General features: G+C 38.8%; 1 protein-coding gene across 2 annotated transcripts in view; it reads right to left on the bottom strand.

Moving 5' to 3' along the window:
• Positions 1-12606, bottom strand: part of CACNA2D3 (calcium voltage-gated channel auxiliary subunit alpha2delta 3) — a 479869-nt gene that overhangs the window by 244936 nt on the left and 222327 nt on the right. For both annotated transcript variants that reach the window (XM_080996726.1, XM_080996727.1), the window contains exon 9: positions 7834-7908. In XM_080996726.1, the coding sequence (XP_080852852.1) occupies positions 7834-7908 (75 nt within the window). The remainder of the gene's footprint in view (positions 1-7833; positions 7909-12606) is intronic.

Here is a 12606-nt window from a genome sequence, read left to right as displayed (position 1 = left end):
CTAATTAAAGATGGGAACAGTCTAACTCTCACCCACCTTAACCTTAAACTTCTGAAACTGAAACCATGAATTAGACTGTACCGAAACGCACCTATGGGACAAATTAAAAAAGTGTTCCTTTAACATTAATAGGATACGAGATGGGAAAACTTTTTAGCCTCTTCAGCATGAACATTTCCCCAGTAGTACTTCTTTGGATTTTAAATTTTTAAGCTTGCAATAAGCCTTTCCCCATTATATTTATACGCTAACATGATGTTAATTAGACAGTGGCATGCATTAGAATAATCAGCCAATTAATTTTATAAAAAAACATTGTGGGGAAACTTTGATTACAATCTGAAACAAACAGTGTACGATCAAAGAAAAACCACTACAAAAGTTGGCAAATAAATATTCACCAATGTAAACAGAATTTCACTGTGTGTACTCAGGAAATAAGCAAATTTATTTATTTATCTATTCCCCATTTACTATCCAAAGATCTTGGGACGGCTGACAGGATATCTTAAACACAACAAAATGGACAAGAGTTCTTCTTCTTCTTCTTTGGCAATCACTCATAGCCGAGTAAGATTGTCTTCCATAAACACAGTTTTAACAATGAGTCCGTAAGTGACTGTGGAGGCCAATTCTAGACCCACACATCCTTCAACAGTGGGGACATTGCTTCCCGGGCAGGAGTTGATCATGGTGTGGATTTGCCAAGCGTGCCTTCCTCTTAGCACATTTCTCCCTTGCGTTCTGAGTTCGAGTGCCTTAAAAGTCCATGGCACCTTTGGTAAAGGCTGTTCTCCAACTGGAGTGCTCACAGGCCAGTGTTTCCCAGTTGTCGGTGTTTATACTACATTTTTTAAAATTTGCCTTGAGACAGTCTTTAAACCTCTTTTGTTGACCACCAGCATTACGCATTTTGCTGCTGAGATTGCTCAAGGAAATGAACACCAGGATTTCTGGGGCTATATCCAAAGTTGCAGCTCTGAAGGCACAACAGACTTCTATGTTTGCCATAGAACTTCCTTTTCCCCCCTGTACCCTCCACCTCACCCCATCCCTGCCCCTCAAAATCAGCATCAGATTGGGGAACCCTCGGAGCAGATTTTGGCAACCTGCATGGGAGGAGAGGAAAACAGAAGTTCTACAGCATGAGTGGAACTCTGTTCGCACAGCACTGGATACAACACCTGTACTTTGATGCAACTTTGTAGTTTTCCAGGGTTTCTGGATCCCAAATCACAATTCTCAAGAACCTGGCACACATGTTTCTGATGCTGCCTGCTAAAGGCCCCAGCAGCAGTCCCTATCATTGCCACAGAAAGCTAATTTTCAACATATTTTATTAAGTAGGAGCAGGGAGAGTTGGTGTTGAGTCGTTTCAATATGAGGCTCAAATTTTGAGTAATTTGGGTTTGGCCTATAATTAACTCTTGACTTCCAAACTGGGGAATTTCTTTTTCAAAATTCTCCAATTCTACACGTCAATTGTATTGCTAGCAGATACCTATTCATAACTGGGTTCCTGTTCTCAACTTGGCTCCAATAATTTGGAAGCCTGAAAACCCAGCCATATATATGTTTACTCAAAAGTAAGAGTATAAATCTCTTCTTCAGTTAGGTCGATGCAATAAGATTCCAGTTTGCTCCAGTCAGTTAAAGGAAAGTCTGGTAGGTGGCTGCAGGAAAAACTGGAGAAATTTCCTCCGCTTCCCATTCATGGAAGCCTTCTGTGAGTAAAAAGACACAATTGGATATGACCCTGTGCTGATGAAATAAAATTCAATAGAAGGTTCACATTGCTGCAGAGAGAGGAAGGAACAACTTTTGTTATACTCTGAAATTTGATTGTATATTGCTATCTACCTTGGACGCTACCAAAAGATGGGATACATTCTTTTTAATAAAAAAATAAGGTAAAACAAAGATATGAGGGCTGGGCACAACAAATGAGGAAAATGCTTTTATCGTGCCATAAATTGACTGGGCAATAGGAACACAAATGAGATAGCTGGACATTCTGTGTCATTATACCAGTTCAGCCAACCAGCATCATAGATCTCACTGCCACAGCTATAGTTGCAATATATATAGGGGTTGATTCCTAATTTCATTTATTATGTATCTATCACTGAGATGCTCTGTCAACTTAATTTCATCTGGAAGTATTTAGAATAATGTGTGTGAGAGAGAGCTTAATGTATAAAGCAAGAATGCAAATTGCGATACTGTTGCCGTAAATGTGGAGTTGCATTAAATCAGATAGTCATATAATTCCTAAGAGGTAGGAAATTGTAATATGGAGTTTCTCAGACATGAAAACCTCTTGGCCCAACTAAACACGTATTAAACCAGGCAATTGCACATGTTTGTAATTTTGCAGGAAAAGTACAGACAATGATAAAATACTGTCTGCACTATTTCCCACTTTGAAAAGAAAAAAAAAAGAATGTTTTACAAATTGATACACTGAAAGGCAAGACCAGCTTAATAACAAAACTATAATATAAACCAGACTGGTACTATGTAAGAGAAGAAATGTATGTTTTTACTGTTTAGCTCAAGGAGATGCAAATCCAGATTCCCGCATTATACTTAAGATGATTGCAAATTTCACCATACACTGAACTTTAGTTTTAAGTAAATATGGCAAGGTCGACCCACACGACCACTTTAGAGGTAGATGATTAACCACAGAATTGCTTTTCCCATAAATGTTTACATATCAAGGTAAGAGTTCTTATGGATATGCCCCCACATTGCAAGACCACAAGCTACTAGATCCTAAGATCATGTCAGCTGGGATCCAAGGAGTGGTTGCGTACAGCTGCACTGCAGTGCTTCTGAGCCCCAGCTCTTCTTCTGTCAAAGTTATTCCTGAAACTTGGAGGAGCTGGGGGATGAAGGGGGCAGAGATAAAACTCTCTCACACACATACACATTTGAATCCCGTGTTTGTTAAGTTTTACAGCCATGGCAATTTGCCATATCACCAAAGACGGGCACTTTGACATGGCCACATGGAAATTGATAGGAATATCCACTTGTGGGCAACTGTTCTACATTAAAATGGAAATTTGAATCTGCCATCCGTCTAGAGGGTAGTTCACATGGTTCCACAGTGTGTACTTTCAGGCTTGTGTGAGCCCCAACCTCACACTGCACATGGAGTATCACTAGGTGGCCTATCCCCATAGAAAGGCATAATCCATTGTGTGCCCCCCCCCCCACACTGTGTGTTTCTTGGTTTGCAGTGGTTTGCACATATGGGACACAGAAGTATATGTGTACATCCAGTGCTTTTTTTCCTAGAAAAAGAGGTTCTGGTACTCACAATGAAGTTGTTACACTAAGTGTCACACTTTTTAACAAAACAAAAAACAAAAAAGGTGCGTACCCTTTAGTTCCTCCCCCCCCCAAAGCACTGTGTGCACCCCACTTTGCAAAGAATGTTCTATAAACAATAAAAAGTCATCACAAGCCTCCTCCAGCAACATATTGGGAAATTCAATGAACCAGCCCAAGCACATTTATGGGAACCCTTTCAAATGGGACTGAGAAGCCAGCATAATAGAAATGCAAAACAAATTGACTGCATCAAATTATGGTACCAAATTTCAACTGGAAACTCAGTTGGTACCACATAGTTGCATATATTGCACACACAAGAAAGCATACACTATTCAAAACCAGTGTTTTATAATTATAACAGAAACAGAACATCTTAATAAAACATTTTGGAACTAGGTGGCCTGCTTCCTCCCCATAAATTTATTCTAGTGCATGCTGTTCATGTAAACATATCAAATACTTTAACATCACCCTGTCATATCTGACACTAACCTTGCCACTTAACTCAATTCATTAAAACACTTCATTTGATTCAGATGTTTCTGAAAACTCTCTTTGTCTATAAACTGACAAATGAACAGTCTCAACTAAAGTAGATACAATTTAAACTTTTTGTAAAAAAAAAAAAAAGCAACAACATGAATACTTACTGGAACAACTTTTTATTACAAAATGCCTGTAATTAAGATGGGTGGGATGTATACAGAGTAGGAACTTATTTGTTGCATTGATCTGTGCAAGGAGCATAGAGAGAAATGTTGCATTGCAGGGCCAAATGAGATGTGATGTGGGAGACCCTAGACTGGATATCCTAACATTCCCCCTCCCCCACCCCCGCCTTTGGTTAAATACAGCTGTTGGCAGGGTATGGGTTATGGGTGGAAAACACTATTGAACCAGAACTATTATGCTGGAATTAATAAGGTGTGTGGGTGTATCTAAGCGTTTCCCAATTCTCTCAGAAGGTACTTTTAATTATGGGTGAGAAAAGCTGCCAGTCCTGTACATGTCTATTCTTCATGTGTGGTTAATACGAGCAGAGGAAGGGGAAAGTTTAAGTCAGAATAACTGTGCAAGAGCCAGAGTTAATCCCTCCTCTTCCAGTGCAATGGTCCCAAAGTAAATCTTCCCTCCACTCATGATTGCTAATCCCCCACCCACCCATTATCTAGAGAGTTTGCTCTCTTGAGGTTTGGCAATCCACTCTCAGCAGTAGGTAATTTTTTCCCAAGCAGCATGTTGATGCATAATTTTACCCTCACCCTTATGAGTGGACAGTAAAATGAAGAGGATACCAATTAGATGCTACAACATACGGTAAATAGAATCACAACTTTCATCTGGCCACTGAAAAATAGCTCAGATAAAAATGTATTAGTCTTGAAAATGGGACTAGCACCCCTTTCCCATGGATGATAATGAGAAGCCAGGCATAGGGGTTTTTGCTTATGCTCATTGGGCGGCATCCAGTGCTCCTGTGGACTGTCTGCAGCCCCACAGTTGGGACTCCCTCTGGAGCAGAGTTAAGGGAGCTGCAGCGGAGAGGAAGAGAAGGGGAAGGCCTACTGCATAACTGGAAGCCCACTGGTACAACACAGAATGTTCTAGATTGATGAACTAATAACATACAATTAAAGACTACCTCTTGGCTGAGCTCTCCTTTTAATCAAACCCAGATAACAGGCTTTCTAGAACCTTTAAAAAATGACATAAACATGTTCAAGGAGCAACACAGTCAGATGGGTGGGATACAAGCAAATAATAATAATAATAATAATAATAATAATTGACAGTCTAACTTTCAAGAGGCGAATTCTAATCTGGTTATAGCCAATATATTTCATTGGGACATTAAGGTGAAGGATGGGTAAATTTTATTATTATTATTATTATTATTATTATTATTATTATTAATACAGAGATATGTTGCACTATATTTTAATAAACTTGGATTATGAATTGCTAAAGACGTTTTGGAACTTCTGCTTTGTAGGTGTTATACCATGCTAAAATTTAACAGTCATCACCACAGCTCCTTTAGTCTTTCAAAACTATGTTAGGGCCCTGTTTGTAGTATAGTATTATATGGTATGGTATAGTATAGTATTGTACAGTATAGTATAGCATAGTATCTTTACCCTTTGGCAAACGTCTTTGTATGGTTTCAGAACACAATATATTTCACCCCTCTTTTCATCCCAAAGAAGGCGGTAAAACCAGAAGATATTTTCCATCACAGGACACATGTTTTTACAAGAGGATGCTTCTGCAATTAATCTTCAGACTATTCAATAGTATAATTACTGTGGCACCAAGTACTAATTAACAAGTACATAATGGAATAAAATGGCATTAAGCAAGCTGTCAGTTTACCATTGCTTAACACCAGTTGGCAAAAGCAGCACATTCAATCTGTCAAAAATAATTCAGATCAACATGCAAACTGTAAAGCTAAGAATATGGTCTACATTTTTTTCTGTGGTATCTAAAAGAATGATTTAAAAAAAAAAATCAGCCAAATCTTAAACATGTATATATATATATATATATATCTCTGTAACATCCGTAAAAGTAAAAAGAAGGAGACTGTCGCATACGGTAAAACAACAACACCATTTTGGATCTTTCTTAATGCTTCATTCTGTATTGTTATACAGAATGAAGCATTAAGAAAGATCCAAAATCATAGCATTCTTAAAACTATACATGGACCTAAAGCGCAGGGTTGTTTAAGAACAATTGTAAAATAAAGCCACAATATACCTAGATACATTTGTCATTACTACCCCCCTTACTCATATTAATGGCATAAATTACAGCACATTGCTTTCCATGGAAATTTGCCTAACTCTATACAGTTTGGGTAATGTGAGAGACCTCTGCCAGTCAGAGCAGGCAATACTGGACTACATGGGCAAACGGTCTGAGAAGGCAGCTCCCTGTGTTTCTTAGAGTATCAGCAGAGCCTTCCCAGGCAGTTCAGCTGAGGTAGCTATTTGACACTACCAGCCCATACTGGAACCAACAGAGACCAACAACACCTTGCAAGATCAAACTTGTTGTTGAAGGAATAACAACTTCACCTTGGGTTCAGTTCATACTGTAACCTTGCCACATGGGTGTCCATTTCAAACAGAAATGTGTGGTGGGGGGCCATTTGTGTGAAGCGGCTTGGCTCCCCACATGCTTTGGGAGATTTCAACCACTTCACCACAAATCTCCACAATGCTTTTTCCAAAGACCATCTAGGGAAATGAAGCTAATGGCTCTTCTAGACTGCAGGAAAAAAGAATGAATTAATCAGGGATCTTTGTTTTAAGAGCCAAGAGCCGAGTCTGCAGCCCACTCTTGTTTAACCCTTTATTGGTCACATCTATTTGAGGTTCTTGTTGTCAACGGCCCTTTCTGCTTGGAGTGCCTACTTGCTTTTATGTAAGCTCAAGTTTAGCTTCTCTCTTTTTCCCTTTGTGCCCAAAGAAAGGAATCCGTGAGCTTGAACATTTGTATCAGATTCCAACAACAGATGTCAGTTCCACCCAACTTTAATGCACCACACAGTCACCTAGTTTGCTGAAAGCCTCAAAACCATTCCTAGTCTCATTAGCTGCAGTTACGAAGACATCGGCTAAAATGTTCCACGACTGCCAAGTATTCCAGACCACTTCATGTGTATCTGATTGCCTGCACCACCCTTTACTTTGCTTACATTCTGATACTGAAAGCAATTATCTTCTGGCAGACTGGGTAAGTTCCTGGTAATATTGTTACAGCAATGAGCACAGTGAGGAGCTGTTTCTGGAAACACACAGTGAACAGATTAAGAAGAAAGCCTAAAAATTGGTGGATTTTATACCAAGTACGTAGACTAAAACTGGTCCAATAATAGACGGGAATTTTATGAAAGAACCAACAATACTTATTATATTGCTATGGTTGTCCGATACAGATTCTATTTTAAGCAAGAAGTACACCCTCTTATCATGGGACTTTTTTGTGTGGTCCTTGTATGGCACTAACAGAGCAACATTTCCAGCCACTTTATAAAATGTTGTATTTCCCCACATAAAAAGCCAGGAACCCATTGGCATTGGGTTGCCTAACTTCATCTGGAGAGATGAGCCAGCTTCCTTTGGCTTCTATCAGATTGGCTCCATGGCAGGAGGAGGAGGAGCCGGCTACTGAAGCCATGCTCGACTCTGCACTCAGCCCCCTCAACACTGAAGAATTCCAGGGTTTCAGATGCTCCCCTGCCTTTGAAAGGAGAAATACGGAGCCCCTGAGGTTCATTCCTTGACCTGAAAGAGGCACACTTCTGTGATATCTCCACTGATCATATGCAGCCTCATCATACACCTGCCTGTTGTTTAAATGAGCAAAGGAACCATACATTGCATCCAATCAAACAATGGGATTTCATCAATTAGGAAATCATGGTAGTCATCTCATGCATGGCCTTTGCTGTTTCATACAATTTCCATTATTTCTTACCTCTTTGTTGGCTCTGTCTGCTTGAACTAATGTTCCATTCAAGCAAGGTTCTACGTAGTGCAGTTCTTCATTGTACTACAGACAGCGGGTGGGAGGAAAAGGTTGGACATTTAATACAAGCCTTTGAAAGAGCTAAGTTAATGAAAGCAAACAATGGAGAAGATTTATCTGGACACAAAACCAACATAAAATGCAATGGTTTCCTTTCAAATACGTAAGCTTTGTCTTTGCCTTACAGACTTTGTTTTCAAAAAGGATGGATCAGAAACTACCCCATCATGTATATTTGAATGTGCAATTCATGTTAGGCCCTGGCTGAAATGTGGATGATACTAGTTCTCTGCATCATGTGAGCAAACTCTTAACAAATATTTAAATCAGGGCACTGCCCATTGGTTTCTATTGTTGCTTTGCTTTTGTGAGTAGAGTTTATATTCACAGAAAAGGGTGGTCCTGCCTCCCCCTTTGCTCTACAGCCTGCTGTCCCCTCTTGAAAATCTGCACCTGTGAGCTGGTTAACCCTTAGGAGTGGTGTGGGATGCCGTGCAGGGAATATCAGGTGGAGAAGTTGGCAGAGTAGTTTAGTGGTAGTTCATGCATTGTGACTTGCTGTTATTTTTATTGATTAGAGTTTAGTAATTCTTCATTGTAAATGATAAGCATAAACTGTTTAATTATTATTTGCTGATATTTAATTTTACTGTTTACTGTTAGATTCCAATGGATTGTTGAATATTGCTTTATTTGATTTAAGTTGTTTATTTCAAAGTTATTGTGACCTTTTGTATTGGATCAGATTGTTATTACTAATGTCTGCCTTTTTATTACTTTAAAAACATAATTTTAATTCAATATTTTCTTGGTGTACAAATGCATGTTTATGTGAGGACCTGATTCTTGTCTCTTTTTTCAGGTTGTAAAGTCTTTATATCAGTTACATTTGTTACATTTGAACCAGACAGAGGGCCTTCTCGGTAGTGGCGCCCGCCCTGTGGAATGCCCTCCCTTCAGATGTGAAGGAAATAAGCAGCTATTTGATCTTTAAAAGACATCTGAAGGCAGCCATGTTTAAGGAAGTTTTTAATATTTAATGCTGTATTGTTTTTAACACTCGATTGGGAGCCGCCCAGAGTGGCTGGGGAAACTTAGCCAGATGGGCAGGGTATAAATAATAAATTATTATAATATTATTATTGTTGTTATGAGACATTAATGGTGAGTACAGTATAAGGTCAGGGAAGAAGATTGAGTGAGTGTTGGAAGCCACCCAGCCAGTTGGGAGGGGTATAAATTTAAATTCTGCATTTTGTGAATGGAGGAGCAACGTAGGATCCAAGTGGGGGAGGTGGTGTATAAAAATTATCAATTAATCCTTAAAAATTTATGTGTCTCTCTACTCCCCTGATAACTTAATTTGCATGGTAGCTGTGAGGTCCTGATTCTTTCCCCATTCTGCACAGACACTAAGAGACAACAGAATCACAAGCAGTAGGTGAAACCACCAGACATTTAGCCTAATTATCACATGGGAACGAAGACAGCGTTGCAAGAATTCATCTACAGGGGGGAGCAGGGTTAGTGAATTGCCTGAGAGCATCCTTGGTTTATTGTGCTGTGCCTTCTCCTCAATTAAGATAAGCACTCACTGGTTGCAATCTGCTCCATCTTGGACATCTGCCTCCATCACTCATATGGACAGTTCAATGCTCTCTGATAATCCTTAATTAATTACCCTGGCACGCAGGCAAGGGTGTTTAATCTGGACCATGTCAACCATTACTGAATACTAATCTCCTATTAATAAAACAATCTGAATTCAGATGCTCATCGCTTTGGTGCAGTCGTGTTTGGCGGCCACTTTCTGCACAACCCCATTTACTGAAATTGGGGATATTCTAATTTGTTTTAAAAATACCCATAGGTATTTTAAAATTTTAAAGATATCCTGTTTGCAAAATATATTTCTTATATATCTTATGGTAGATTGGTTTGTGGACATTTTAGGATTCTGGAAAATTCTGAACCCAGTTAACATCCACACATCATTCTTCTCTATGTCTCTTTCATAAAAAGGACCTCTATACTGAAACACCTTGTTGAAGACCATCATCTCTTTTAAATAAAAAAAAAACAGATCAAAGAGGAGTTCACTCAACTGAACTTGGGGAGATTGTTCTTTTCAGGGGCCACCCAGAAAATAAAACTTTCCAAACTGTTCTTCAAACTCAGCAAAGTTCAAAAAGCAGTTTGGGGATTTATATATTTTAAGGGGGAATTAGAATGCACACAGCAGCGGCATTTGCCCTTCCTACATCAATTCCCCAAACTGCTTTTTGACTTTATGGGAGTGTAAATAGCAGTCTGTGGATTCTGTGGAGGTAGCTTGTGTGTGAAAAATAAAGTTTACGAAACAAAGCAAACGAATTCCAAAGAATATTGGCAAAGGGTCCTTTGAACCACAGCTTAAGCCAGTTTCATATTCTACCCTTTAATGACTGCATTATTTTTCACTCCAGTCTTGACCATTCATCCCTTATTTTTTAAAATAAAATAATATTGCTGCAATTGTTAGCCTTTTTCACCCACAGTATGTTTTTTAAAACCCTGCAAGGATATTCTCTTCAGTGCATACTTACCAAAAAAAAGTATATCCCACTATTCAGCCTACAAGCTTCCAATGGGGCTAAATAAGGGACCATCAAATTTAAAGTTCAATAAAGAGCTTTGCTATGTGACTAACATCCAGAATTCAGGGCTGATGAAATTCCTGTGCTGTACAGTATTAGTCTGACCAGCCCACATTCTTTTTGCCTTAGTAACAGGATGTTTCACTACAAACATCTTTATGACACAGCATATTTCATTTATTTATTTTGCCACCAATTTCTGTAAATCACAGCATCTCATGGTTTTTTGGCCCTTTCCCTCTCATTTCTCTCATGCTTCACATCCAAGATTCTGCTCCTCTGCTGTCACCTCTGTGTTTCACCACACTCTGCTCCTGATCTGATAACTCCTCCATTCCCCAGCTTTATCTGTCCCCCTTTTCTCATGCAGTGGTCAGGCCACAATAAGAGTTAAAATTGCGCACATTGTGATAAAAACACAAGGCTTGGTATATACAAAGAATATATATTATTCAGACAATTCAGAGATGACAATGTCTCCACATAGCACCTCCAGTTTAAAAGATTTCCGGCAGGAAATATGTCTGCCCAAGTCTCAGGCAATTGGCGTAGATAGCATGGGACAAGGTGTGGGACAATTGACTCAATTTCTGGGAAATTTATATGTAGTCTGTTTTCAATGTTACACAGGAAACATACACTGGTGCATTTAGCTTAGTATTGTCTACATCAGCCTTCCACAACCTGGTGTCCTCCTCAAGATGTTGTTGGACTAAAACGCTTGTTGGTCTCGCTGGCTGGGGCTGATGGGAATTCTAGTCCAAAACATCTGGCATCAGGTTGGGAAAGACTTGTCTTCACTGATAGCTGTTTTCCAGAGTTTCAGGCAGAAGTCTTATTACCCAGTCCTAGCTGAAGATACCAAGGATTACACCTGAGACCTTCTGCTTGTTAGCCATAACCTTTATCAATGAACTACAGCACCTTCTCAGTAGTTCATTTCCTATGACTATCCTTGTACTCTGAAACAGGAAGGCAATTTGCAATCACTTCCTCCTTTCTGGGCACCTTCCACATAGTTTTTCTAGTTAGTACAGGACTATCCTGCATATATTAAAATGAGCAACTGTGATGGATCTCTAAGGTCAACCATATTGTCCTTCCTCCTCAAAATGATAAGACAATAATGCTGAAGTAATATTTTGAGGAAGTAATATTTTTCTCCTGCCATAAAAGTTGCTATGATACTGCTGAAAATCTTTAATTGAATTAAAATTTCCATCCCAGCCAGGGTGTTGTTAATTTAATGGCAAACTCATATTTCTATAAAAGCATTGTCCCCAGGTTTCAGCCCCAGACAGAATTAGCACTATGCTTTTTATGATAATATTGTTAATTTAACGCTTGACTTAGTATTTTACTTCAAAGCAGACTGGAAGAAAATGTCTATTTTTCTTACTAGAGACATCTCTGTTCATGCACTGATGATCTGAACTTATATCTTAACTTAGGCCACACAAAATCAAGCGCATTGTTTAACAGTTCTTTTTGTAATTCAATCATCTAGTCCATCAATTTTAGATAGATTTTGCAATAACTTACCCGTGAAAGCGACAATGATTTTTTTGGTACATTATCTTTTTATGTTTATACTCTGGAAAGGTCTGCATTGGACATTTGTGTGCCATTTATTCATGGGTATATTTAGAAACATAAATTATTAGAGGATGAAATGAAGCCAATACATATCAGGAAAATAACCCATTTATCTGTATCACTGAACTATTTTTCAGTATTCAATTACAATAATTTTAAGAGTTGATTAAATTTTTAATTATGATCATGTGTACTGGCATTGTTGATAATGAGAACTTTAGACATAATTCTATGCATGGATGATTGAAAAGATAACCTAAACTATTGCTATGCAAGACAGAGAGATTTGCAGAAAAAAACAGTTTCCCAAATTTATTATATAATGTGTTTGAAGACAGAAGGGATTTCAGAAAGTGAAAGCAGGCTGAGCATTTCTGAAAATCACACCTAAGGGGGCTCCATTGTACAAGGGGGATTTCAAGTGACAAAGAAGTAGCAGAGTGTCATTAAGGATCCAGCGCTGAGGGCCTTCTGGCGGTTCCCTCATTGC

The sequence above is a fragment of the Podarcis pityusensis genome (genome assembly GCF_964106645.2).
Source record: "Podarcis pityusensis genome assembly, chromosome: 2".
NCBI lineage: Eukaryota > Metazoa > Chordata > Lepidosauria > Squamata > Lacertidae > Podarcis > Podarcis pityusensis.
Note: the sequence above shows the minus strand (reverse complement) of the source record. Positions and strands in the feature narration are given on the sequence as shown.